This window comes from Yarrowia lipolytica, chromosome 1D, assembly GCF_001761485.1.
Source record: "Yarrowia lipolytica chromosome 1D, complete sequence".
In the NCBI taxonomy this organism is placed as follows: Eukaryota; Fungi; Ascomycota; class Dipodascomycetes; order Dipodascales; genus Yarrowia; species Yarrowia lipolytica.
This window is the reverse complement of record NC_090773.1, coordinates 3,009,149-3,031,341: the sequence shown is the minus strand read 5'-3', so window position 1 is coordinate 3,031,341 and position 22,193 is coordinate 3,009,149. Positions and strand designations below refer to the sequence as shown.

Genomic DNA, 22,193 nt, shown 5'->3' with positions numbered 1-22,193 from the left:
AACCTGAGGCATTTACCGTACACGTTGTACATTGCCGGGTTTCAAAATGCTAGCCAATGTATTATATTTGTTGAGCACAACCACTGTCTGGGCACAGTAAAGGTTGTGGTTCCTAACCGTACGTTGTACAGTAACATACTCTTCTCACGATATCTGCTTACACGTATCTATGTACTGTATCGTAAACCGAAGTGTTATCCATCGCTCAATCGCATTCTCCCGTGTCATTACCATCACTAATGGTACACATCGCTTCGTATAACCTCCCCGCAACATTTTTGGTTATTTCCGAACTACACTTGCCATGAATATGTCACTACTGTCATCAACCAACGCTTTTACGGAGCAGATATATCTAAGAGTCCTCCAAGTCGACTTCATTCGATGAAGCCACATCCGCACAACCATAGTAACATTGTTGCAAGATCTGTCTCAGTTGGGTTAGAGTATCGCCGTAATATACTACTTTACAGTATCAATTACTTGCCATACACGGCTAATTAATCATCTAATATAATCTTGAGTAGCTATATGCATGAATCTATGGGGATCATGATCTGGGTGTTGGATGCAGCGGTGGCACGAGTCTATCTCGTTGGTTTATGGGGCTATTCTCAGTTGGCAATTGGTCGTTAGTGCTACCTGGGGGCTGAGTTGACACCCTGCTCCAACGTATTCAAGGCCTGCTCATAGTAAATCGGGGAGTGATCAAATACACCTTTCCCAAGAACAAGCTCCCCAAACCGCCGCTCCACATCCAACACAACCTTGCCAACCACGCGATTGGCCTTCTTGGTTCGGCCCTGGTGAACTTCTAGCAACACATTGGTAGAAATATGGATCACTCGTCCAGGAGGAACAAGCTTCTCATTCTGCATCAGGCCCCGCAGTGTCTTGGCCAAGGTCAACAGATAGTCATCCTGCCGATACATGTACGGCACTCTGCTGGTGGCCAGCTGGGCAAACAGCCGCTTCTTGGTCTCGCCCACAACCCCGCGCTTCTCATCGCGAAATGCAAGAGCTATGGCTTGGAAGTCCTGGAGCATGCCAAGAGACAAGCTGGGCACAATGTCGCAGCCGTACACCACCGAGGTGATGAGTCGCTCGGTCATGATTCGCAGCTGCTCTGAAATGGTAGGGGGACAGCCGTATGTGAAACAATGAACCCGTCTACCAGGGGGCAGCATGGACTGCTCGGAGGTGACAAAATCATCTATCTCGGTGTCGTATACTGTTAGAAGAATGCTTAGTAGTGCTCCAACGCCTCCACCAAGAGAATGGCCACAGATTATGAGACCATACTCGGGGCCCATTCCGTCCATGGCGGTTTTGATGGTTTTCAGAACACGGCTGTTCTTGCGAATCATGCTACGGGCACATCTCAAAATGCCGTGGTGGGCCTTGTATGACGAACCGTGGATCTCAAAGTTCTCATACTCGCACGCCAGATCGGTGAGCACGTCATCTAGACCCCAGGTTCCTCTGATTGTCAGAACGACCGCTTTGGGATCGTGGTCCACAACAATGAAATGATCCAACAGAATGCCACTGGAAGTATCCACCACCTTGTCGCTATAGCTGGATAACAAAATCTGATCGAGACTGACCCCAGCATGATGAGCAAACGCATAATGCTCGGAATGATGGGCTCCAGTGGTGCTGAAAGGCACATCGAACCGTCCAATACCCAAAAGTCTCATGAATGACTGCCCATAAGAGGCACTGGAGAACCGCACGTACCGAGCCAGGTTCTTGGTGAGGTGTCCTGGAGGGTACACTTCGTATTCGCCTGTTCGAGGGACCAGATTCTCGATTCCCATTTCGGAAACAGACCGGGACGAGATCCGTTGGGTCTGGATCGACTCTTTGATATTGTCATCTTCTCTAAACGTTTCATCAGGCGTCTTGATGACAGCGTCAGTCACGTGGTCGCATTCGTGGGGCTCTAGTCGAGCAATACCTTTTCTCTCCCGGAAGGTCTTTTCGCTCTTCTCAAACTTGAGCTCATACCTGATGTTGTTATCATCCAGTCGCTGCCACTTTTCGTAGACGATGCGGGCATCTCGGGGCACGTCCATGTGTGGAGGCAGGCGTTTGGCCACTACTTCGATGGCCACCGACCGGATACTCTCCTCAGTGATTGTGAGAGAGTATCTGGCGTCAGGGGGAAGCAGTGCCACGGCCTGCTCTTCGTTGAAGCTATCTGTAGGGTCGGAGTCGGGAAGCTGCTGGGAGATGGTGACTCCAGTCTCGAGGACAACCACGTCCCAAAGCAGCTGGGTCTCCGCATCTTCAATGTTGTTCCAGGTTCGTGGATGGGCGACGGAGTAGCATACCATGGCTGACAACATTTCCCAGATGCCCACCTGCTGGCCCAGTTCGCGCCGCACCAAGCCTAGAATGTATCTGATTGCTCTGGAGGACTCTGAGTCCCCAAACACAGAGTCTATCACGTGGATCACGTCCTGGGTGGACGACGAGACCGTGTGAATCGACGTTGACGTGAAGTGGAACGAGATGGATGTGAACAGTTGCACTAGCGTGACTGTCTGCTGGGCTGTGTTTATTCCTAGCTCCGCCCAGCCCTCGGCCTTGGGGGTATCTTGGTTGGCCTTGGAAATGAGTCCTTCGATCGCCTTGACAGACAGAGCCAATGACGTCACGGTCGAGACCCGCGCAGACTCTACTGTGGTCTCTGCCGCATATGTGGCGAGCCGGATGCAAATGTTGGCGAACCCTGCTGCTGCTGAAACACAAGAGGCTGCTGCTCGAGGAAGCAGCGACTTGGCGTGAAGAATGCCCGGATGGGCATACATATCTTTCGAGCGGCGGCTGTGCATCGCTGGCGTTTCTGTGGCTCTTTTTTTGCGGGCTTTGTGGCCGTTGATGAGATAAGAAATGACGAGAGCCATGTCCAAAGTAGATGGAGTAACGACGGGTGTGGCCCTTCCAGTTAAGGTCGTGTCGTGTTTGTGTCTCTTTATATGCTTTGAGGTGACCCTTGAGCTACACTACACTACATACAGCACAAAGCGCTTGCAGTAAGGCAAATGGCACGTATATAAGTACAGTCTGACCCTTTGATGTGACCCTGACTGCGCTACCCTACATAGGATATAATGAGACGAGACACCAATTTCAGCCTGTGTGGTCCTCCTGTACAACCGGTGGGTGATCTCTCTCCCTCACTCATCTACTTTTTCTTTCCTCCTATAACTACCATTCTATCACCTATCACTCTCATGTCACAGCCACTACTGTATCAAACTACGCCCACCTACCACTAGTCCTCCACATGGCCATAGTGCATCATGTTCCCCACATACCGGATCAGAGTTGAAGCTCTCCTGGTAACCGTAATCCTGCCAACAGACAAGATTGGTTCTTTAGACATGTCTGACATAGTAGTATTGTATTGTCGATTATTTTTTTCGGTCACGTGCTCTCTCGTTGCTGCTGAGTTTGCCGCCTGACTTTCTGATCAATCGAACGCGTGTAGAGTAGAGTCTCCTGGCCTTCCCGTATCACCCAAACCTCCTGTCTCTCACATGCGTTATCAACGCAGCTTGTCAAAGCCATACGAAGGGTTCTATGGCCCCCTAATGCGGAGCGTAATAGCGAGGGTGGTGGAACGTTATGTCCAGGGGAGGGGAAGGTGATTTATCTGATTAGTCGCTGGGATATATGGGGTGATTTTATGCAACCGGATATGAGATATCTGGGTGATTTTTTGCGGTGCAAATATATACGAAAGGTAACAAGCAGTATTTTGGATTTTGGATTTTGAAATTTTGAGATTAAATTGTAAAAATTAGACACAACATCCAGAAGATAACACATCCAGAAAATAAAACATCCACAAAATAAAACAAGACATATTTGATGAATTGATCTCATAACACGCACCGATACAAATGTATTATAACCAGGCATAAGATGTTATCGCCATGAAACAATAATTCGGCGTCCTACACACGAGTTCCGGTGCTTGTACTTGTACCGTTTGTACATGCTACGGAGCTACTGTATGTATTACAACTATAGTATCTACACGGCGGCGTAATAAGATATGCCTTTGGACTGGACTTGGAGGCACTGCACAACAGCACCATCAACAACACTCACAACTAGCAATACTTCTATGAAAAGTACCAATAAAAATATACCATTCGAATCAAAATTCCCTTCCCATTCTTCTTACACAATCTCGATACAAAAGTTCGAAATTCCGCCGTGGTTCTTAGGACCACTTACTCACGGCAACTCCAAGACACGTACAAGGAGTAACCTGTGAAAGAAAGACATATTACTGTACTACAGTGCAGTACAAATAGAAAGCAATCCAACACCCGAATTTCCACCCGTCTCAACCCCTCCTAATTGCTCCATATCTCCTTACATACAGAAGCTTTGCTCTCACTGTATGTACAAGAGTGTACATAAGCATATGACATAATCATACCCGCCTCACCAACTAGCTCAAAAATGCACCAAAATCCTTGGTGTCTTGATGTGGAGCTCTAAAATATCGTCCATAGGGCCTGTGAAAATTCACAAGTCTTCTAGCACGCCTATATCAGCCGCCAGAGCCAACGCAATATCCTCCACATGAACCTCGGTACATGAAACTTTATTTCGCACCTCACTGATGTGATCTTCAAATATGAAAATGGCCACCATACACAGCAACCAGCGGCCCAATTGATGTAATTTGCCACCCTACGAATTCTTTACGAATTCCACCGGTACTTGCTCAGTTACTAGTACCAATCACGCAAATCAATTTGCTCATACGTGTTAGTATGAGTACAATTCATATAGTCATACAAGTTGGCACATGCACGCCCTACTACTGGTACTGTACTGTCGGAACCGTTCGGGTTCCTCCTCACTTTCAGAATGCCATTCATGCTATCTAAGCCACGCGTCTGCATGACGACGCGTGTATTATATTTTCACCTCCTTGTGTTAATAATCATGTCCTTCTAGCCACTCAGCTTAAACGAAAGCCATGGATCGCTTGATCTTGGCGATGGCCAGACCGGGGTTGAGACCCTTGGGGCAGGTTCGGGCGCAGTTCATAATGGTGTGGCATCGGTACAGAGACATGGAGTTCTCGAGCATCTGCTGTCGCTTGGCGGTGGCCTCGTCTCGAGAGTCAATCATCCATCGGTAGGCCTGCATGAGGACAGCGGGGCCCAGGTACTCCTGCTGGTTCCACCAGTACGAAGGGCACGAGGTGGAGCAGCAGGCGCACAGAATGCACTCGTAGAGACCGTCGAGCTTTCGTCGGTCAGCAATGGACTGCAGGTTCTCCTTACCGTCGGCAGGGACCTCGTCTCGCTGCAGGTAGGGCTCGATGGACTTGTATTGCTTGTAGAACTGGGTCAGGTCAGGGACAAGGTCTCGGACGACAAACATGTGAGGCAGAGGGTAGATCTTCTCCTCCTTGGCGATGTCGGGATTGATTCGGCACAAGCATGCGAGGGTGTTTCGGCCCTCAATGTTCATGGCACAGGAGCCACAGATGCCCTCTCGGCACGACCGTCGGAACGTCAGGGTGGGGTCCTGCTCGTTCTTGATCTTGATGAGCGCGTCCAGCACCATGGGGCCACACTGTGACAGGTCGACCTCGTACTCCTTGAGCTCGGGCTTCTTTTCGGGGGTGTCTGGGTTCCATCGGTAGATGCCAAACTTCTTGATTCGGGGGGCAGGCACCTTAGGGGCCTCGGCGGTGGAGGCCAGGCCTCGAGCGAACACGGGTCGGCTCTTCAGAACGTTTCTTGAGGCTCGGAGCGCGAACATTGTGTGATGGGTGGGTTAGTTGTGTGGAAGAGAAAAAACAAACTGGGGAAGAGAAGGGGACCAAGGCTAAACTATGTACTGCTGAATGCACACACGGCCGTCCATTTGGGAGCGCTTGAATCAGCAGAGTTGTGATTGGCTGAGCGGTGTTTAGGTTAAGGTTCGGGAGAAATCGGGCTGTCTGGGGAAGTGAAATGGGGAGGAGAAGGGTTCTTTGTGCTGGGCGATTGAGTGGACGAATGTGCAATACGAGCACGCCATACTTCTAAACATGCTTCGTTTTCCTTATATTTCTTTTCCGGCGCAAATTCGACCGCTTTTAGACCGCTTTGAACGCGCTCTGTTGTCCCCATTGTCCTCCAGACGTTATTTTACCTCCACGCACAAGCACACATTTGGCGCACTCTAAGTGGTTGTTCGGTCCCGACTCCCAATAACCCGGAACAAACACGTTACCCAGGAATACGAGTAGAGAATATGGAAGGATTCAAGGAGCTGCAAGACGGGTGGCCCGAGGACTGTCACGTGAGATGGAGAGACCAGGTGAGTTAACAGGTTATGAGCTTTGTGCTCCACAAGTCGTTTTTTCTACAAGTTCAGCCTCGTCGGCCAAAAGCCGCAACGTTTGCCACGCACCTCAGGTGTACGTCCGTCATGACCAACCTGTCGTACTCGCTCGTACCCAAGGCTAACTCAGAACCTCCAGATCACGAGAATAGGGCCTTCACACCAAACGGCCAAATATGACATTTTGTGGTCGCACATATACGTGTGTCCGGTGGTATATATGAGCTGTTATAGAGACAGCGAGCCCGTGACGTTACTGGCCGATTTTGTGGCGTTTATGGCGGAGTTTGGGGTGGTAATTACTCCTGACATTGCAATCACTCAAGGTGAGCATCCTCACACCGGTTTGCCCGTGTTTTTTCTGCATCCTTGTAAAACGAGGGAGACGGTAGATCTGGTGATGCAGGATGAGGAGATGCACAAGAGGAGTGAGGCGGAGGTGTGGTTGGAGAGTTATGGCCGAATCGTTGGTCTTCATCGACGAGCGCGATGATGAGATTCACCAGCGGTTTGAGATGACTGATCAAGGAGCTACGCTACAGTTGAATATCGGGGGTGATGGAACTGTGAGTCAGGGATTCACCCAGGCCGGGTCCAAGGGGTCTGTTCTGTTTGGTCATTCCTGTGTATTTGGTCTTGAACGTCTTCCAGGGCTTCGAACCTGGCCCTGGTGGTTCTGAGAGTGACTTTGGTCTATCAAGATAGAGCTCTGATGTCGAAAGCTCTGATGTCAAGAGATCTGATGTCCAATCGCCTGACACCTATGTTCTAGACATATGATACTTGATGCAAAACGTGTTCAGAGTCCAAGTATTTTACTCGTGCGGTTCTTCGAAAGGATTGCTTGCAGCACAGACTGGTTCTTCTGTTCTTCTGTTGGTTGACGGACAAACGCATTGCTCAGGTTCGTCAATCATGGTCTCGAACGTGAATCAGCAGACGAGTAGTTCAGTCGAGTACTGCTAGATATTGACAGGCTAGTTCTAGCTCTCCTGTGATTTGTCCTACCAAACCAAGTACACTTATCGTCTGTTACATCAACAGGAACTAGCTGTTAGAAGAGTTGCCGGTCTGCTTTCTAGAGACATTTCATTCTCGTCGTCAAGAACACCTTGATAGCTCCGACCAAGAGTCTCTTATGTTATTAATTGATTGATTGCTTCTATTACAGCATTCTGTCATTGTAGGAATCAGCTCTCGCCATTCTGTGCCTCTGCGATACCGACTACTGGTGGGCCACTGAACTGAGGTTGTAGTGGATAGTGCTTTGGAGAACATAACCGATCAACTACTCTTTCGATCCAGCATCTCATCCGTATTTGTTCATGACGTCATCCGGTGCCATGCACCTTTTCTATTATACAATAAATAATCCTCCCTGGTTTGAAATCATGACAAGCTCATAGTATGCCTGCCAACCGCTTCATCTCCCATGATCTGAAAGATGCAGATGCTTCTGCCGTTTCGACTGTCGCAAGAAGCTTGTATAGAGCAGGTTCGCGGCTTGTGACTTGCGATGTTTCACAAGTCGTCCACGAGTCACTGGCCCCCGAGGAGTCCAATGCTCACTGCGTTCGATTTGCCGCTACTCTGCCGTGACATCCTCAAAAGGTGCCAACGGAAGAACACTCTCTTCGAATGCGGGAGGTTCGGGAATGGTAAACGAGCCGTCCAACTTGGCAATGGCATGGGACTTGGATCGAGCATACTCAATTACCATCTCTTTGCCCATGAACTCGCTCTTCTGCAGCCCGTTGAGCGCCGAGATCGACGCATCGATATCGTTAAATACCACATGTGCCTGGCCCCGCATCCGCTCGTTTTTCATCGCCACAATGTCGAGAATGTGTCCGTACGAGCTGAATCGCATGTACAGGTACCGTTTGAGGTCCGATTTAGTGCATTTGTCGGTGAGGTTTTTCACGTAGAGCGTTGGCGATGGGGTGGGTTCGTCGCCATCGGTCTTGGACTTTTTCGCAGGCCGCTTGCTCTCCACAAGAGCCGATTCTCGTTTGGTCTTGCCCATGCTGATATGTTGATGGTGGTTAAAAAATCGTGCATGATATCAGAGTAATGGGTTAGGGTCGACATGATACAAGTCGCTTCAAGGGAAATGGTGAGGAGGCTTGTGGTCCACCATACGACCTATTCGGTATTAGTCGAGAGCTGTAAGTCATTTTTTGCGAGCTTTATTCTACCTGACTGCAAGAACCAATACTTGTATTTATCCGCCTTATATTTACACCATCTCCCCCTTCTACAAGTGATCACTCACCTTATGTAATCAAATGAGGGGTTATTAGGGATTCCTCTATATATATATATTATATATATATATGTGTGTGTATGTTGTATAAGTGTCCTATGTTGGTCCCTTGTATTCTCAACCCCCTTCCCTCAGCCTAAGTCGCCGTCCCGGTATTGTCTGTTCTATTATTTGCTTCACAAGCATCATCTCGCTAATTTCATACTGTATCGTGCATGCAGTCAACTCCCACCTGCATGTGCGTCACGGTACGATACCTGTCGCTACGTGTACCTAAGTTCCAGCACCACCAAAAACACCACAAAGCCCCCCAATTATGGCGACCATATCGAGCTCGCGAACACAAGTGCGACGGCTAGAGTCTCAGCTTGCAGAGCTGCTCTCGGAGTACTCCTCTTTTGCCACCTCTCACGCCATAGCAGCCTCCGAAGACGAGGTACGGATTGGACGGGATATCGAGCAGGTAATTGAGAAGACCGCCGACTCCCTGGAGTCGTTCGAACGTCTGCTGGATTCCACCCCTAACGCCACAGCAACACAAACAGGCCAGTTGCAACGCCACAGAGAGACTCTCGCAGAGCACAGATCGCAATACAAGAAGATCAACGCTGGAATCAAGCAGGAACGAGACCGGGCCAACTTGCTGTCGTCGGTGCGGTCGGATATCGAGGGACACAGAAACCGAAGTGCTACTCCCCAGGCCGAGGAGGAGTACATGTTACACGAGCGAGGCCGGGTGGACAACTCAAATAACATGACCGATACTCTGCTTGCTCAAGCGTATGCGACTCGAGAGGAGCTGCTGACCCAGCGGGCGAGTTTGGCCAACATCCAGCGTCGGCTGTTTAACACGGCTAGCAGCATTCCAGGCATTAACACGGTCATTTCCAAGATTAACACCCGGAAGAAGCGAGACAGTTTGATTCTGGCGGTTATTATCACCCTGGGTATTTTGTTCATTCTCTTCCTGAGATAGCAACAGTAAACTTCGAACAAACGGGTTATTTTGTTGTTTTTTTCTGGGAGCATCTTGGGACACAACGTTCAGAGCGAGGTCTCACAGGATATGTTACAGAAGAAGCCCACGGAATTGGCCCTGATGGAAGTTGCCTATGGACCAAGAAGTGAGCGCAACACAACAAATTGGCGCTCGCTAAGGGTGGCGCAAACAGTAACAGTAGCTGCTAGATTCATTAGGTATGCTCTCTGCTGCTAGAGTGAGGTGAAATAGATGAATGTATTTAACAGTAGACTAAGCGTCGCAGTAAGGCTTGTGCCTGTTGCGGTCATTGTATTACCCTAGTGTGTACAATGGGGGAACAGTCTAAGAAGGGGGCTACACTGACCCCTATGTACATTATTTATATATGGATTCATTTTACAGGTTGTTTTTTTTTTGTTGTTTTTTTTTTTTTTTTGGTATATATGTCGTGTGGTTTGCATGTGATGTGTGTGATGTTCATTGATGATTCATATCGTGCTTCGCACTCCGAAAATGGGATCTAGGACACTCGCACTGCGTCTGTCGAATCTCCTCCTAAAGTCGTACGGTGGTCTCATAATGATCCACAATCTTTCTCGTCAATTTCAACGTCTCCGGATCATGACTCTGACTAGCCACAAACAAAAAGGCGTCAACAGCGGCATCAGAGATACCCACTCCTCGACCGAACGACATGCCTGCCAGAGCCACTCGATGATGAGTCTCCTTGCTGACAATGTGCTTAAACTGGTCCACACGCTCCAGATGACCAACGGCGTACTGAGGAATGCAGCTCTTGTGCAGCTCCACATCGTACTCGGTGGTATCAGTCACCTCCAGGCCAATGTGTCGTTTGAGCACCTTCTTTGCTCTCTCCACACACTCCTCGGAAGACGGAATATTACCATCCTTCCAGTAATGACCTCCCATCATGACTGTGACATTTTCTCGGCCCGAAGGCGACTTGTAGGGCTCACCAGAGATGAGCTCACTGCCTCGACCGACATCAGAGTCGAAAATAACGCCCAGAACCTGCTCGGGGTTTTCTTCGGCCTGGGGAATGAGGTATCCAAAGCCGGTGTACTTGGGGTCCTTGGGTTTCTCGAATGAGAAGTTGAGCACCATGACGTCGACAGAAGACATGTCCTTGATGAGAGCTCGGTCGGCAGTGTCAGGAAGCAATTTGGACACAGCCTGGTAACTCAACAGAGAGTAGACGGCATTGTGAGTGGTAGAAACACCGGTAGAATCAGACACAAGCATGCCTCCAATGGTGGTTTCAACTCTGGTAATCTCCGTGTTACATTTAATCTCCACATTGGGACTTTTTTCCAGATGCTTATGGAGTACATCAATCATTCCAGACAGACCCTGGGGAAAGGCAAACATGGCCGGGAACTTCTTGAGATCAAACAGCGACGTGGACGCCTCGGGAAACAGCTTCTTGTACAGTTTCTCAAACTCCTCGTTGGTGAACAATTTGGCCGGTTTCAGCAGTCTATCAGGTCCGTAGAATGGTCGCAGAGTCATTCGAGCACTCAGAGTCTTGTGGTCTCCAGCGTAGATTCCGTGTAGAATCGCTGAGCCCATTCTATCGCCCAGAGCAGGCGAGGCTCGTCTTCCGATGAAATCAGCCACGCTTTCGTCTTGGACATTAGGGTCTCGTTTCCGGGTCCATGGATATACGAGGAAGTTGAAGGCGCCCATAGCCATGGCTCGAAAGACAGACGACGACAGGAACCGCATCAGATTTGCGGGGCTCTTGAACACGCTCAGCGACATGAGTTGGTCCTTGTTGAGGATCCACTTGGTGTTGGCTGGACTGTCGGTAGGTAGTCCGTAGATGGAGAACTTTGGGTCCACATGAGAAATGGCCTGGAGTAAAATGAGTGTGCCGGGGTGCATTCTGAGCGTTCGGGGTCCCTTTTCGATCATCTCCGAGCCGCCATCGTGGCATTCAAGCAACTTGCTCTTGATCCATCCTCCACATTGCGCCTTTGACTCGTACAGTGTGATTTTGATGTCTGGGCGCGCTCTGGCGAGGAATGCCGCGGATAGAAGTCCGCCAATTCCGCCTCCAAGGATCGCCAAACTCGCTCCCTCCTTCAATGGCCTGTACAGTGTGTGTTGAATCGACATTGCTGGATAAAGGAATAACCGTAAGGCCGTATCGATATCATGCATATCGCGCATAGTGGGAGGTTAGAGTTTGGTTGGGGAAAGGAGATACCGAAAACAGGACCCCTTGTAGAAGCTCCAGTAAATTCGAAAAAACCAATAAATAATAGGAACTAGATTGTACACCGCTTGAAATATTGATTTCAATTTTCTCCAATAAAATCTAACCAGTCTCGAACCAATTGTGTCGCAGTTGTGTACATGATAGGACTGTATATCATTATTTTTATTAGTTCGAGGACCTGCAGTAACGGAGATTACTCGTACTTGTACTATTATTTATAGGGCTTTAGTCGTAAGAAAAGTCTAGATAATGACTGACATGTATTGCAAGTGTGATACTTCTACATTGCCTTCTACTGCCTTTTATACAAGTACTATGATGCTATTGTAACTTCAGTACCAATATTGGTAAAGCTACTTACTCTCAGTTAAGCATTTTGTTGTGACAAAACTGATCGTCAACAAAAGTAGATATAACAAACACACTTGTACTCAGTGCTTGTATATGCTCTACTCAAGCTGCCATTGGTCCAAGTTTCAAACGTAGAGAGCTATCGACACTCGGATTATGTCCTAGAATGTCTCGCCTTCTAAATAGCAGAGAGGAACGACTCGATCTCCACCTGATCCCTCTTCAACCACTCAATTCGCGTGGTCACGAGCTCAAACGCCTGGTCAAGCGACCGCGCAAACGCGTCCTCCTTTCTCTCCTTGTAAAACTCCTCGCACTTCTTCTTGTCGTCTGCAGAGGTGAACCGACTGATGGACAGACCAACAGCTCGAGGCAGAATGTTGCCGATACCATTGGGAGGCAAGAAGGCCACAATCTCGGTCCAGTTGGCGGTGAACCAGTCCCAGTAGATGCGCACTCCCTCGGCCGAAGAAACAACGCCAGTCACGGGATACAAAAAGTCCTGGTTTCGAACACTGCCATCCAGAGTCAGTTGCAGCGTCTTGAGCTTCAGCTCGGCCAGAGGAGTCTCTCCAAGGGCACTAAAGGCCTTGTTGGGGATCACACTGTCCTTGGAGGTCTTGGCAATGTTGAGCAGCTGCAGCCACTCGGCTTCTCCACCCTTGGCAACACCTGCCTTGAAGACGGTAGCCATAATGTTGGGATTGATTCGAGTGGTGGGGGTCTCAATGTAGGAGTCAAACAGACCCTTGGCGTAGCCGGTCACAGCAGGATGCTCAGAGGAGACAGCAAAGGCGAAGAGCAGAGCCTTCACCTGCTGCACAATCTCGTCCTCATCTTCGGGCCAGGAAGTGAGATCAAAGGGAGCGGCCGAAAGCACAAACAGACGCAGATTTCGCAGTTTCACGAGCGTAGACTTGTCAGCAAACCGCAGCAGCGCGTCGAGCTCACCAAAGGCCCCGGCAATCATCTCCCACACAATCAGCGAATCGTTGCCCTTGATGGAAGACAACAACTTGAGGAGATCAGTGGTAGGCGCCAAACCGCAGGAAGAGAATGCAGTCATGTCATCCACGAGGCCTGCCCGATCAAAAGACGAAAGATGAACGGAGTCAACGAGTAGCGCAACAAGGGCAGAGGGGTAAAGAGTTCGGTACGTACCAACCTGGTGGGCATTGAGCTTGAATACAAAGGGGGTCTTGATTGTGGAGGTTCTGTCACGTAGCTCGAGACTCTTGTCGATCTTACCAGTTGAAGCGTCCAGTAGCTCCAAAAGCACAGGATAGAGAGTGTCTTCTTCGGGAGTCACATCATTGGAAGACAGGAACCGATGCTGGGTCACCTTGGTCTCGCCATCTCCATTCTCAACTTTTACGTAAGGGTAACCAACCTTCTTGGTCCAGGTGGTCATGATCGAAACCACGTCTTTGCCAGAAGTGGAAGCAAGAGCGTCCCACAGATCGGTGGTCACTGTGCATCCATAGGCGTGATCCTTGAGGTACTTGGAGACGCCCTTAAGGAAGACATCTAGACCGAGGTAGTCAGAGATCATCCGCAGGACAGAACCTCCCTTGGAATAAGAGATGGCATCAAAGATCTGCGGCAGCTCCTTGGCAGTTCGAACATTGACCTCAATGGGATGAGACGATCGCAGACAGTCGAGATCGAGAGCTCTGACGACATTGGCGGTGTAGAAGCCCTCCCAGATGTTCCACTGGGGAAAGAAATGATCCATCGCAAGGTACGACATCCAGGTGGCAAAGCCCTCCTTGAGCCACAGACCCTCCCACCAATCCATGGTGACAAGATTGCCAAACCACTGATGGGCCAGCTCGTGCATGACAATCTCAGCACAGTGCTGCTTCTGAGACAGAGAACAGGTTTCAGCGTCGTAGAGCAATGCTGCATCTCTGAAAGTGATCAGACCCCAGTTCTCCATCGCTCCAATGGCAAAATCGGGAATGCCAATGAGATCAATCTTTTCGACAGGCACATCAATGCCAAAGATCTTCTCAAAGTATGTGAGCGTCTTGGCTCCGTATTCGGCGGCAAACTTGCCCTTGTGTGCCTTGCCAGGAGTGGCGTAGACTCGCACAGGAAGTCTGTAGTTGGTAGTGTCCTCGACGTAGTCGAGCTCACCCACCACAAACGCCACGAGGTAGGTGCTCATGAGCGGAGTGGGTTTGAACGTCACTTTCTTTTTTTGGCCGCCATCATGGGGCTCCTCGTTTCGCACAGCCATGTTGGAGAGACACGTGAGATTCTTGTCTGCAATTAGGGTGATGTTAAAAACCGCCTTGAGTGCAGGCTCATCGAAACAGGGGAATGCTCGTCGGCAAGAAGCAGGCTCCATGTGGGTAGTGGCGAGGTATTTTTTGTTTCCCGCCTCATCCGTGTATGTGCTCTTGTAGAAACCGTTGAGCAGGTCGTTGAGAATGCCGACAAATGTGATTTTGACCTTGACCTCGTCGAGATCAATAATCTTGGGGAACTTAAACGTGACCGTTTCGGCATCTTTGTCGTAGGTGACGGTCGCCTCTCCAATTTCTTCAATGGCAACTCGGGAGATCTCCTGATCAATCGAGTTGACAGTGAGGGTGTCGGTGGGAGTGTTAACTTCGAGAGAAATGTCGCATTGGCCATTGTACTTGAAGGTGGTAAAGTCAGGCTCCAGAGTCAGGTGGTAGAACTTGGGCGTGAAGTCTGTGGGTAGGAGCACCCGGGACGTAGAAGAGGGGCTGTGTTAGCGCTCATTGACCGATTCATCCCAAAGCTGGAGACGGAAGATTGGCTTAACGGAGTTGGAGACACAAGATCGAGTAGCTACCACTGGTCCCATAACAGAAGCAGAATACCGCTGAATCGATTCAGACAGAAAAGAAGAAACAGCAGTAGCTTGTGGTAGTGCCTTAGTCCCTCTGATCTGGTGGCAGAGAGTGATTCAATTCTCTCTCTCTCTCTCTCTCTCTCTCTCTCTCTCTCTCTCTCTCTCTCTCTCTCTCTGTATGTCACTGGCCAACTTATTTCTGCCCTGCCAACGTCAGACCGCTCATTCCTGCCAATTGTACTCACTCAGATCCACACATGTTGTCAGTAGGCGGTATGGTGCTGATGGCAAGTTTCGTGGTACACAGGTAAACGTGTTGGGCTTTGGTGTCCTTCATATATGCACCCCGGAATGCCGTTCCATGCAGGCAGAGCTTGACCGGAGTCCATGAGACAATGATAAGAGGATGGAGTGGAGCACTGAGTCAGCGGTAGAAGATACGAAAATACGGGCGGTAAAAATAAACACGACGTGCAGGTAACTCTGGATCCCTTTTCCCTGGAATGAGATTATGAGCTTTGTCGGGTGACTGAGCTCTATCAAGTCACCAATTCATCTCAACTAATTTCCTACTATTAAAAATAAAATCTTCTTGATTTCAGTTAGATCAAAATATGGGCACTGCTTGGGTTTACTTAGCTTAAAAAATTGCCCAGGCTAGTCTGACAAAAGATATTTTTGAGTGAAAGATGACGCCTGATAACCTCCTCCCTTATCCCCGAAGATGCCTCAAGGCACTCTGGCACCCTGGCACACTTCACGCTCCTCTCCGCTTGATGTTCATCCTTACAGCTCACTCGGTGACGCTCACACAGACGAGTGTCAAACTCACATAGCTACGATGCATGCATAGCAGAACTACTGCTCAGGTCTACAGCAGAGTGGGTACTCACTACGGCTCCTGTCTTCAGTCCACAGCTCATAATCCTAATAATACATTCTCTATCACTCGTGTTTATAATCGTCACCCACTCCAAAGGACCCTCCCATGGTAGTGAAATCGCCCAAGTAGTTGTCAGTAAACTCGTCCAGATGCATATCCTCCTGGATACCGCCTCCGAGTTCGTGGTGCAAGTCGAACCGGGAGTCGAACCCGGGAGAGTTCATGTCGCCGAGGTGCATTCCGGGGGCGGGTGCAGCTGGCTGTTGCGGCTGCTGCTGTCCGTGGCCGTTGTGGAGATTCATCATGTCCATGGGGGGCAGATGCATCGCCTGAGAAGGTGCAGCTGGCTGGGCTTGCACGGGTTGAACAGCCTGGGGAGGAGGCTGCTGAACAGCCTGGGACACAACTTGGGGTGTAGGAGCAGGAGCAGGCACCTGTTGGGCTACCTGAGACACCTGCTGAGGAATCTGAGGCTGAGACACCTGCTGGGACTGTCCGGAAGACTGGCCCGACTGGCCAGAAGCAGACGAGGGGCCAGACTGTGTACCAGACTGAGTCTGGCCCTCCTCCTTCAGCGCCCTCGTACTTTCCACACCCTCCATTGTGCTGGCCTTGTCCAACAACGCGTTATGCAGCGCCACTGCATCCTCGTACACAAACGAGCCCTCCTCATTATATTGCTTCGCGTTGGCAAACATGAGGGCAAACTCCTCAAGAAACTGATCCAGGCTCTGGTAGTACGAGCTCTGGATTCGCTTCGAGATCTGGGCGCACGAAATCGGCTGCTTAATGAGAATGTAGTAGTCTGGGTAGTCCGTCTTGCTGGGTAGCTCCAAAAACAGATTGATTCGGGCCCGGCCAGTCGAGTCCTCCACATTCAACACGTGGTTGTACAGCGTCTTCATGATGCCCAGCAGCGCCTTTCGAGCCTCGGGGGTCAGTGTGTCCTTGGGTCTACCCCTTCCCCGAGCCTTCTTCTTGGGCTGCTCGTCCTCCACCTGCATCATCGGATCCTTGGTCTGCTTTCGAGACCGCTTTCGCTTGACTCCGGGAGAATCAAGGTCCTCCAGCTCGTCCAGGGGAGACGCAGTCGCAGCTGCAGCGGCCGCACCACTCTTCTTGGCCTGCCGTCGCTTGTTGTCGGCCCGCTTCTTGGCAATGGTCTCATCCATGTCAACGTCATTGTCGATAGCCTCGAGCCACTGCTCCTCGGTGAGTCCATCGTCGTAGTGCAAGACCTTTCGCTCTCGGGCTCCACGGCCAAATTGGTCTGTGTTGATGGGCTCCACAGCCAGCTTGATGTCCCGCTTATACGCCTCTGGCAGCTCCTCTTCAGTGAAAAGTCTTTCAATCTTGCCCTTGCCATACTGGGACGTGGCGTGTCGTTCCGCATCGAGCTGCGCAAACAAGATTCGCTCCTCGTCATTTCTAGCCAGAATCTCGTTGAGCTCCTCGTCGTCCACGTCATCGTCGCCCTTTTCCTTCTGCTTTTCCTCCCGCTCAAGCAGACCTCGCAGGAACGCCTCCTGCTCCTCTGCTGTCGACTTGTTATCAAACTTACCGGCCTGAATGACCTTGCCGTCGATATCCAGCTTCTTGTGCGCCCTCTCGAGAATATTTTCTTCAACAGAGTCTTCGGTGATAAGCCGCAGGATTCGCACTTCCTTTGTCTGACCGATTCGGTGCGCACGGTCCTGAGCCTGCAGATCCTGATGGGGGTTCCAGTCAGTGTCGTAGATGATGACTGTGTCGGCCGTCTGCAAGTTCAGACCAAGACCTCCGGCTCGAGTGGACAGCAGGAAGGCAAAGTAGGGCGAGTCGGGGGCATTAAACTTCCCAAGCAGACCGGATCGGTCCTCGGACTTTGTTCCACCATCAAGTCGAAGGTATTGCCAGCCCTTGAGCCGCATGAAATCTTCCATAATATCCATGATCTGCGTCATCTGGAAAAACATGAGAATACGGTGACCTGCAGCCTTGAACTTGGGCAGAATTCGGTCCAGGAGCTCGAATTTACCTGCAGTTCGCCACAGGTTATCGTTTGTCAGTCGGTTGGGGTTCACCAGATCTTCAACCTCCTCGAACACAAAGGGATGATTGCAAATCTTTCGTAGCTGCATGACCTGGTTGTTTAAACCCTTCAATCCGGTCTTTGTAGCACCCTGAACACCCTCACCAATAAACAAGACATTGTGTTTGATCATCTGCTGGTACAGCTTGGACTGTAGAGCGCTCATCTTGCACTTGAGCACCTTTTCCACCTTGTCAGGCAGATCCTTGGCCACATCCTTCTTGAGACGTCGCAGAAGGAATGGTCGGAGGACTTTATGGAGACGTTTGATGATCAGCAAAGTCTCTTCTTCGGAAAGATCCATCTTGTCCTGGCCACCAGTAGACGCAAAGGGGGTATTGAACCACTCGTCAAACGACTTGACCGAGTTGAAAATCTTGGGCAGCACAAAGTTGAGCAGGGCCCACAGCTCGGGAAGCGAGTTCTGGAGAGGAGTACCTGTCAGAATGAGTCGGTACCGGGTGTGGTAGTACTGAGTCAGGGTGGACGACAGCTTGGACTGCGCATTCTTCATTCGATGACCCTCATCAATAATCATGTGGACCCACTTGATTCGAGACAGCACAGGCCGGTCCTTGATGATGTACTCATAGGTCGTGAGCAGTACCTGGAAGTCTCCGGCTCGAATAGCGTTCTGCTGCGCCTTACGGGCCATGGGGGGGCCTTTATAGACGAGCTTTTTGATAGCAGGCGCCCACTTTTCGAACTCGAGCGTCCAGTTGGTGAGCGTGGAGAGTGGGACAATGACCAGGTAAGGTCCAGGAATCTTCTTGGTCTCAATGAGATAGGCAATGAGCGAAATCGTCTGGATTGTCTTTCCAAGACCCATCTCATCGGCCAAGATACCGTTCAGGTTGTTGTTGAATAGAGAGAGCATCCACTGAAGACCCTTGATCTGATATTCCTTAAGCTGACCACCCACAAGCATATCGGGCTGTTTGCTGACGGGTTCCTGGATTCGATGAGCAACCGCATAGTAGTCGGCCTTCTTCTGGTTGTCGGGATCCTCGTCATCCATATCTTGTTGAGGACCAAAGTCGACGTGATTGCCGTTGCTGTTGTTGCTCTTCTGCTGGTCCTTGACAGCCTGCGCAAGCGAGTCCAGGAACGTATTGGTCTGTCGCAGTAGATCTGTGATACGCGTGTCCTTGGTCTGGTCAAGCAGCTTGATGTAGGCTTCCTCGTCGTTGGCCCGCAGAGCCTGCAGTCGCTGCTTGGCGTTTCGCTCCATTCGCTTCTGCTCCTCACGCTCAGTGAACACGTGATAGTTCTGACATGCCTTGGCGACACGAGCCTGTCGTAGTCGTCTTGAACGAGATGCGTTGATTGTGTCCTGCGCGTGCTTGCAGATGTGGATGAGCTGCTCGGACCGCACTCGCACCTCGTGTCGCTGGCGCTCCATGAGCTGCTGCGTGCCAAACTGTTCGGTCATGAACGCTTCCTGGAGCGAAGTCTTCTTCATACGTGTGAAGTAGATCTTGTTGTAGGGATCCAGACCGACAGAGTTGAAGTAGAACGTGTCAGCAAGGAGATCGCCTCTCCAGGCCTTTTGGTGGTCGATTAACTGCAGTGATTTGAGCTCGATTGCGTTGTCTAGTGCTGTGGTGTCATCGGAACCAGTTGAGTCAGCAGACTCCTCGTCGACTTCCTCGTCAAGCTCTGGCACATCTAGATCACCTTCCTTGAGCTCAGTAATCCGATCACTAATCTGCTTGTTAACCTGCTCCTCGTACAGATCTTTGATCACCTCGGCGTCCATACCACGGGGCATAATTGATGGAATAAAGGTTCGACGCTTGTCCAGGAACGCGGGAGTGGTGATATCATCGAAAGAAAAGGTTCCCTCCAAAAGGAGACAGGGATCCTTGTAGCCAGAAATGGTTTCTGGAGCAGCTGGAGGAGGGGGAGGGACAGCGGGGGCTGCGATGGGAGTCACTCCGTCGATCTCCTGTTTGGACGATCGTCTCAGGCCAGTCTGAGAGGGAGTTCGTCGCTTGCCCATGCCAGGAGAGTTTGTATCGGAAGACACGGCCGGTGACTGCGACCGGTTGGCGTTCTGGAACATGGGGCTCTGAGGAATGCCAGCGGGCGACTGCATCTGCTGAGCCATCGGGGGTTGACCCATGGAAGGCTGCTGCATCGGGGGCTGCTGTTGTTGTTGCTGAGTCATCTGAGGTTGCTGCTGCTGCTGCGGAGGCTGCTGCTGGGGCTGAGTCATCTGAGGAGGCTGGCCAGTGGGTCTGAACAGCGCCTGAAGCACCTGAGGGGGAATGACAGCACCCTTGCTCAGCTGTCGGTACGCCATGAGCTGGTTCTTCATCTGCATGAGCATGTCAGGTGTGTATGGTGAGTTCTGTTGCTGTGGCTCCAGGTGGGGTGTGGGCGACTGCCGGGGCATGCCCTGGGCACCCACGACACCGGGCTGATTGTGGGGCGGAACGGGAGAGCCGTTCATACTCTGCATGCTGCTGTTGGAGTTCTGGTACATGCCTGCAGAGGAGGGTTTGCGCTGTTGCTGGGGCTGCTGGGGTTGGCCAGGCGAGGGGAATTGAGGAGTGCCCATCTGGGGCGTCATGTTGCCCTGGGGTGTGCCCTGCTGCATCTGCTGCGGCTGGCCCATGGCCTTCATCCGGTGCTGCTGCTGTTGCTGCTGCTGTTGCTGCTGGCGGAACATATGCTGGCGTTGCGAGTACGCTTTGAGAATTTTGGAGAGCTCGACGAACTCTTGGGAAGAGCTGGCGTTGGCTCCGAGACGGGTCTGGAGTTCTTTGTAGCGCTGGGTTAGTAGAGGAACGAGTAGTCATACGTCACGAGAAGACCATTGAGTGAGGCAGTCACGGTGGAAAACGACGATATGACGTCGGACATCATCTGTAGACTATAGACACGACTGGTGTGTCAACAACGCCTACGACAACGGTGCCTTTAGCTGCTGAAAACACAGAGATATTTGGTAGTGCCAATGAATCATCACGTCGATGATCATGCCTGTGCCATCATTGACGACGTCGACGACACCCGTGAACAACAGTCCTTGACACGTCAACGCGGCACCGTCATTGTTGTGATGACATCGTTGCACCGAACATGATGCATCGACATCCATGATCACTATAACAGCTATAGTCGCGTCGTTGGTTATAATTGTCAACGTCATCATCGTCTCTCGAGGTGTGTCTGAGATCGCGTCTGGAAGTGCCCGTCGTGGGTAACTCATCATCATCGATGATGTGTCGACGACGTCAGTGGGATCGATATACTGCTGACATCATTCACACGCGATAGATTAAGGTCGTCCATCACGTCGTCCACGTGCATCTTTCTGTCCAGTTTCATCATGTCCCATCGTGCACTTGACGAGACTGATAGCGTTGACGTTATCGCGTACTGAGAGACTGGCAACTTCGCTGCTCGCCCTGCTCGCTTGGCTCGCTCTGCCCGCGCTGCTCATACTCACCGCATAAATCCTGTTCATATCCTCCATATTTCGCGGCGGCTGCACCGCCATATCCATCATCGGAGTTCCCGGACCCTGCCTGTTGCCAAAGCTAGGCGATGGCGTAGCCAGATCGCTCTGCGCGTCCATCTGGCCCATGCCCGAGTCCATCATTCCGTCCATGAATCCCTGGGGACCCATGCCCATGTCGCTTTGCATGTTGGGGTATGAGTTCACTGTGTTAGACGAGGTCGTCCTGTCGTGGAGCGTGTTGCGTGTGCTGCGTGCTGCTACTCACTAACGCGTGTCACGTGATGTGCTGAGCGCTCGAAATGCTTTCCGGCTTGTCACTCTTTGTAACCTCGGTAGCTATGCTGTGTGGAGCGTAGTGCGTGGATGGGGGGGGAGCGGGCGCACCAGAGGGTTGGGGATTCAGTCTTTTGCGCCGGCGGACGACTCCCTAGTGTGGCAAACTACGTATTGGGTAAGCAGGGCGCAGGGTACACTTCCCGAACTGGGGGTGTGGAGGTCCAGCCAATGGGAGGCCGTTGGGACAACGACGTGTTGTAGCGACCCACCCAGCGACAACTAACGTGTCTCTTTTGCAGGCCAAAGAGGGGACTACCAACCGGTATTTTTGCCTCTGCCCAATTTAGCCAAAGATAAGATAAAACCTGGCTTCTGTCTCTTCATGTGAGTGTGGATTCTTGTCCTTGTGTTTTGCTTTTTTTTAGAGTTAGGAGCTGTGGCGAGCGCATGACGA

The 22,193-nt window shown here is 50.9% G+C and overlaps 9 protein-coding genes across 9 annotated transcripts; 2 read left to right on the top strand and 7 right to left on the bottom strand.

Moving 5' to 3' along the window:
- Positions 1-638: 638 nt before the first annotated feature.
- YALI1_D30285g (uncharacterized protein) lies at positions 639-2,912 on the bottom strand (the record flags this gene model as incomplete). The annotated part of the gene is made up of 1 exon (XM_503190.3): positions 639-2,912. The coding sequence occupies one exon, from the start codon at positions 2,910-2,912 to the stop codon at positions 639-641; it is 2,274 nt and encodes a 757-aa protein (XP_503190.3).
- A 2,086-nt stretch (positions 2,913-4,998) lies between these two features.
- On the bottom strand, positions 4,999-5,805 carry YALI1_D30256g (uncharacterized protein; the record flags this gene model as incomplete). Its single annotated transcript, XM_503189.3, has 1 exon — positions 4,999-5,805. One exon carries the CDS (start codon positions 5,803-5,805, stop codon positions 4,999-5,001), a length of 807 nt encoding a protein of 268 aa, XP_503189.1.
- Positions 5,806-6,282: 477 nt separating this feature from the next.
- On the top strand, positions 6,283-6,865 carry YALI1_D30249g (uncharacterized protein; the record flags this gene model as incomplete). Its single annotated transcript, XM_068282832.1, has 2 exons — positions 6,283-6,348; positions 6,503-6,865. 2 exons carry the CDS (start codon positions 6,283-6,285, stop codon positions 6,863-6,865), a joined length of 429 nt encoding a protein of 142 aa, XP_068138933.1.
- Positions 6,866-6,908: 43 nt separating this feature from the next.
- YALI1_D30241g (uncharacterized protein) lies at positions 6,909-7,269 on the bottom strand (the record flags this gene model as incomplete). The annotated part of the gene is made up of 2 exons (XM_068282831.1): positions 6,909-7,094; positions 7,147-7,269. 2 exons carry the CDS (start codon positions 7,267-7,269, stop codon positions 6,909-6,911), a joined length of 309 nt encoding a protein of 102 aa, XP_068138932.1.
- A 688-nt stretch (positions 7,270-7,957) lies between these two features.
- Positions 7,958-8,398, bottom strand: YALI1_D30230g (uncharacterized protein; the record flags this gene model as incomplete). The annotated part of the gene is made up of 1 exon (XM_503188.3): positions 7,958-8,398. The coding sequence occupies one exon, from the start codon at positions 8,396-8,398 to the stop codon at positions 7,958-7,960; it is 441 nt and encodes a 146-aa protein (XP_503188.1).
- Positions 8,399-8,954: 556 nt separating this feature from the next.
- Positions 8,955-9,614, top strand: YALI1_D30224g (uncharacterized protein; the record flags this gene model as incomplete). Its single annotated transcript, XM_503187.3, has 1 exon — positions 8,955-9,614. The coding sequence occupies one exon, from the start codon at positions 8,955-8,957 to the stop codon at positions 9,612-9,614; it is 660 nt and encodes a 219-aa protein (XP_503187.3).
- A 561-nt stretch (positions 9,615-10,175) lies between these two features.
- Positions 10,176-11,813, bottom strand: YALI1_D30196g (uncharacterized protein; the record flags this gene model as incomplete). The annotated part of the gene is made up of 1 exon (XM_503186.3): positions 10,176-11,813. The coding sequence occupies one exon, from the start codon at positions 11,811-11,813 to the stop codon at positions 10,176-10,178; it is 1,638 nt and encodes a 545-aa protein (XP_503186.3).
- A 578-nt stretch (positions 11,814-12,391) lies between these two features.
- YALI1_D30161g (uncharacterized protein) lies at positions 12,392-15,299 on the bottom strand (the record flags this gene model as incomplete). Its single annotated transcript, XM_503185.4, has 2 exons — positions 12,392-14,951; positions 15,286-15,299. 2 exons carry the CDS (start codon positions 15,297-15,299, stop codon positions 12,392-12,394), a joined length of 2,574 nt encoding a protein of 857 aa, XP_503185.4.
- A 686-nt stretch (positions 15,300-15,985) lies between these two features.
- On the bottom strand, positions 15,986-21,649 carry YALI1_D30097g (uncharacterized protein; the record flags this gene model as incomplete). The annotated part of the gene is made up of 2 exons (XM_503184.3): positions 15,986-20,770; positions 21,452-21,649. 2 exons carry the CDS (start codon positions 21,647-21,649, stop codon positions 15,986-15,988), a joined length of 4,983 nt encoding a protein of 1,660 aa, XP_503184.3.
- Between the last annotated feature and the right edge of the window lie 544 nt (positions 21,650-22,193).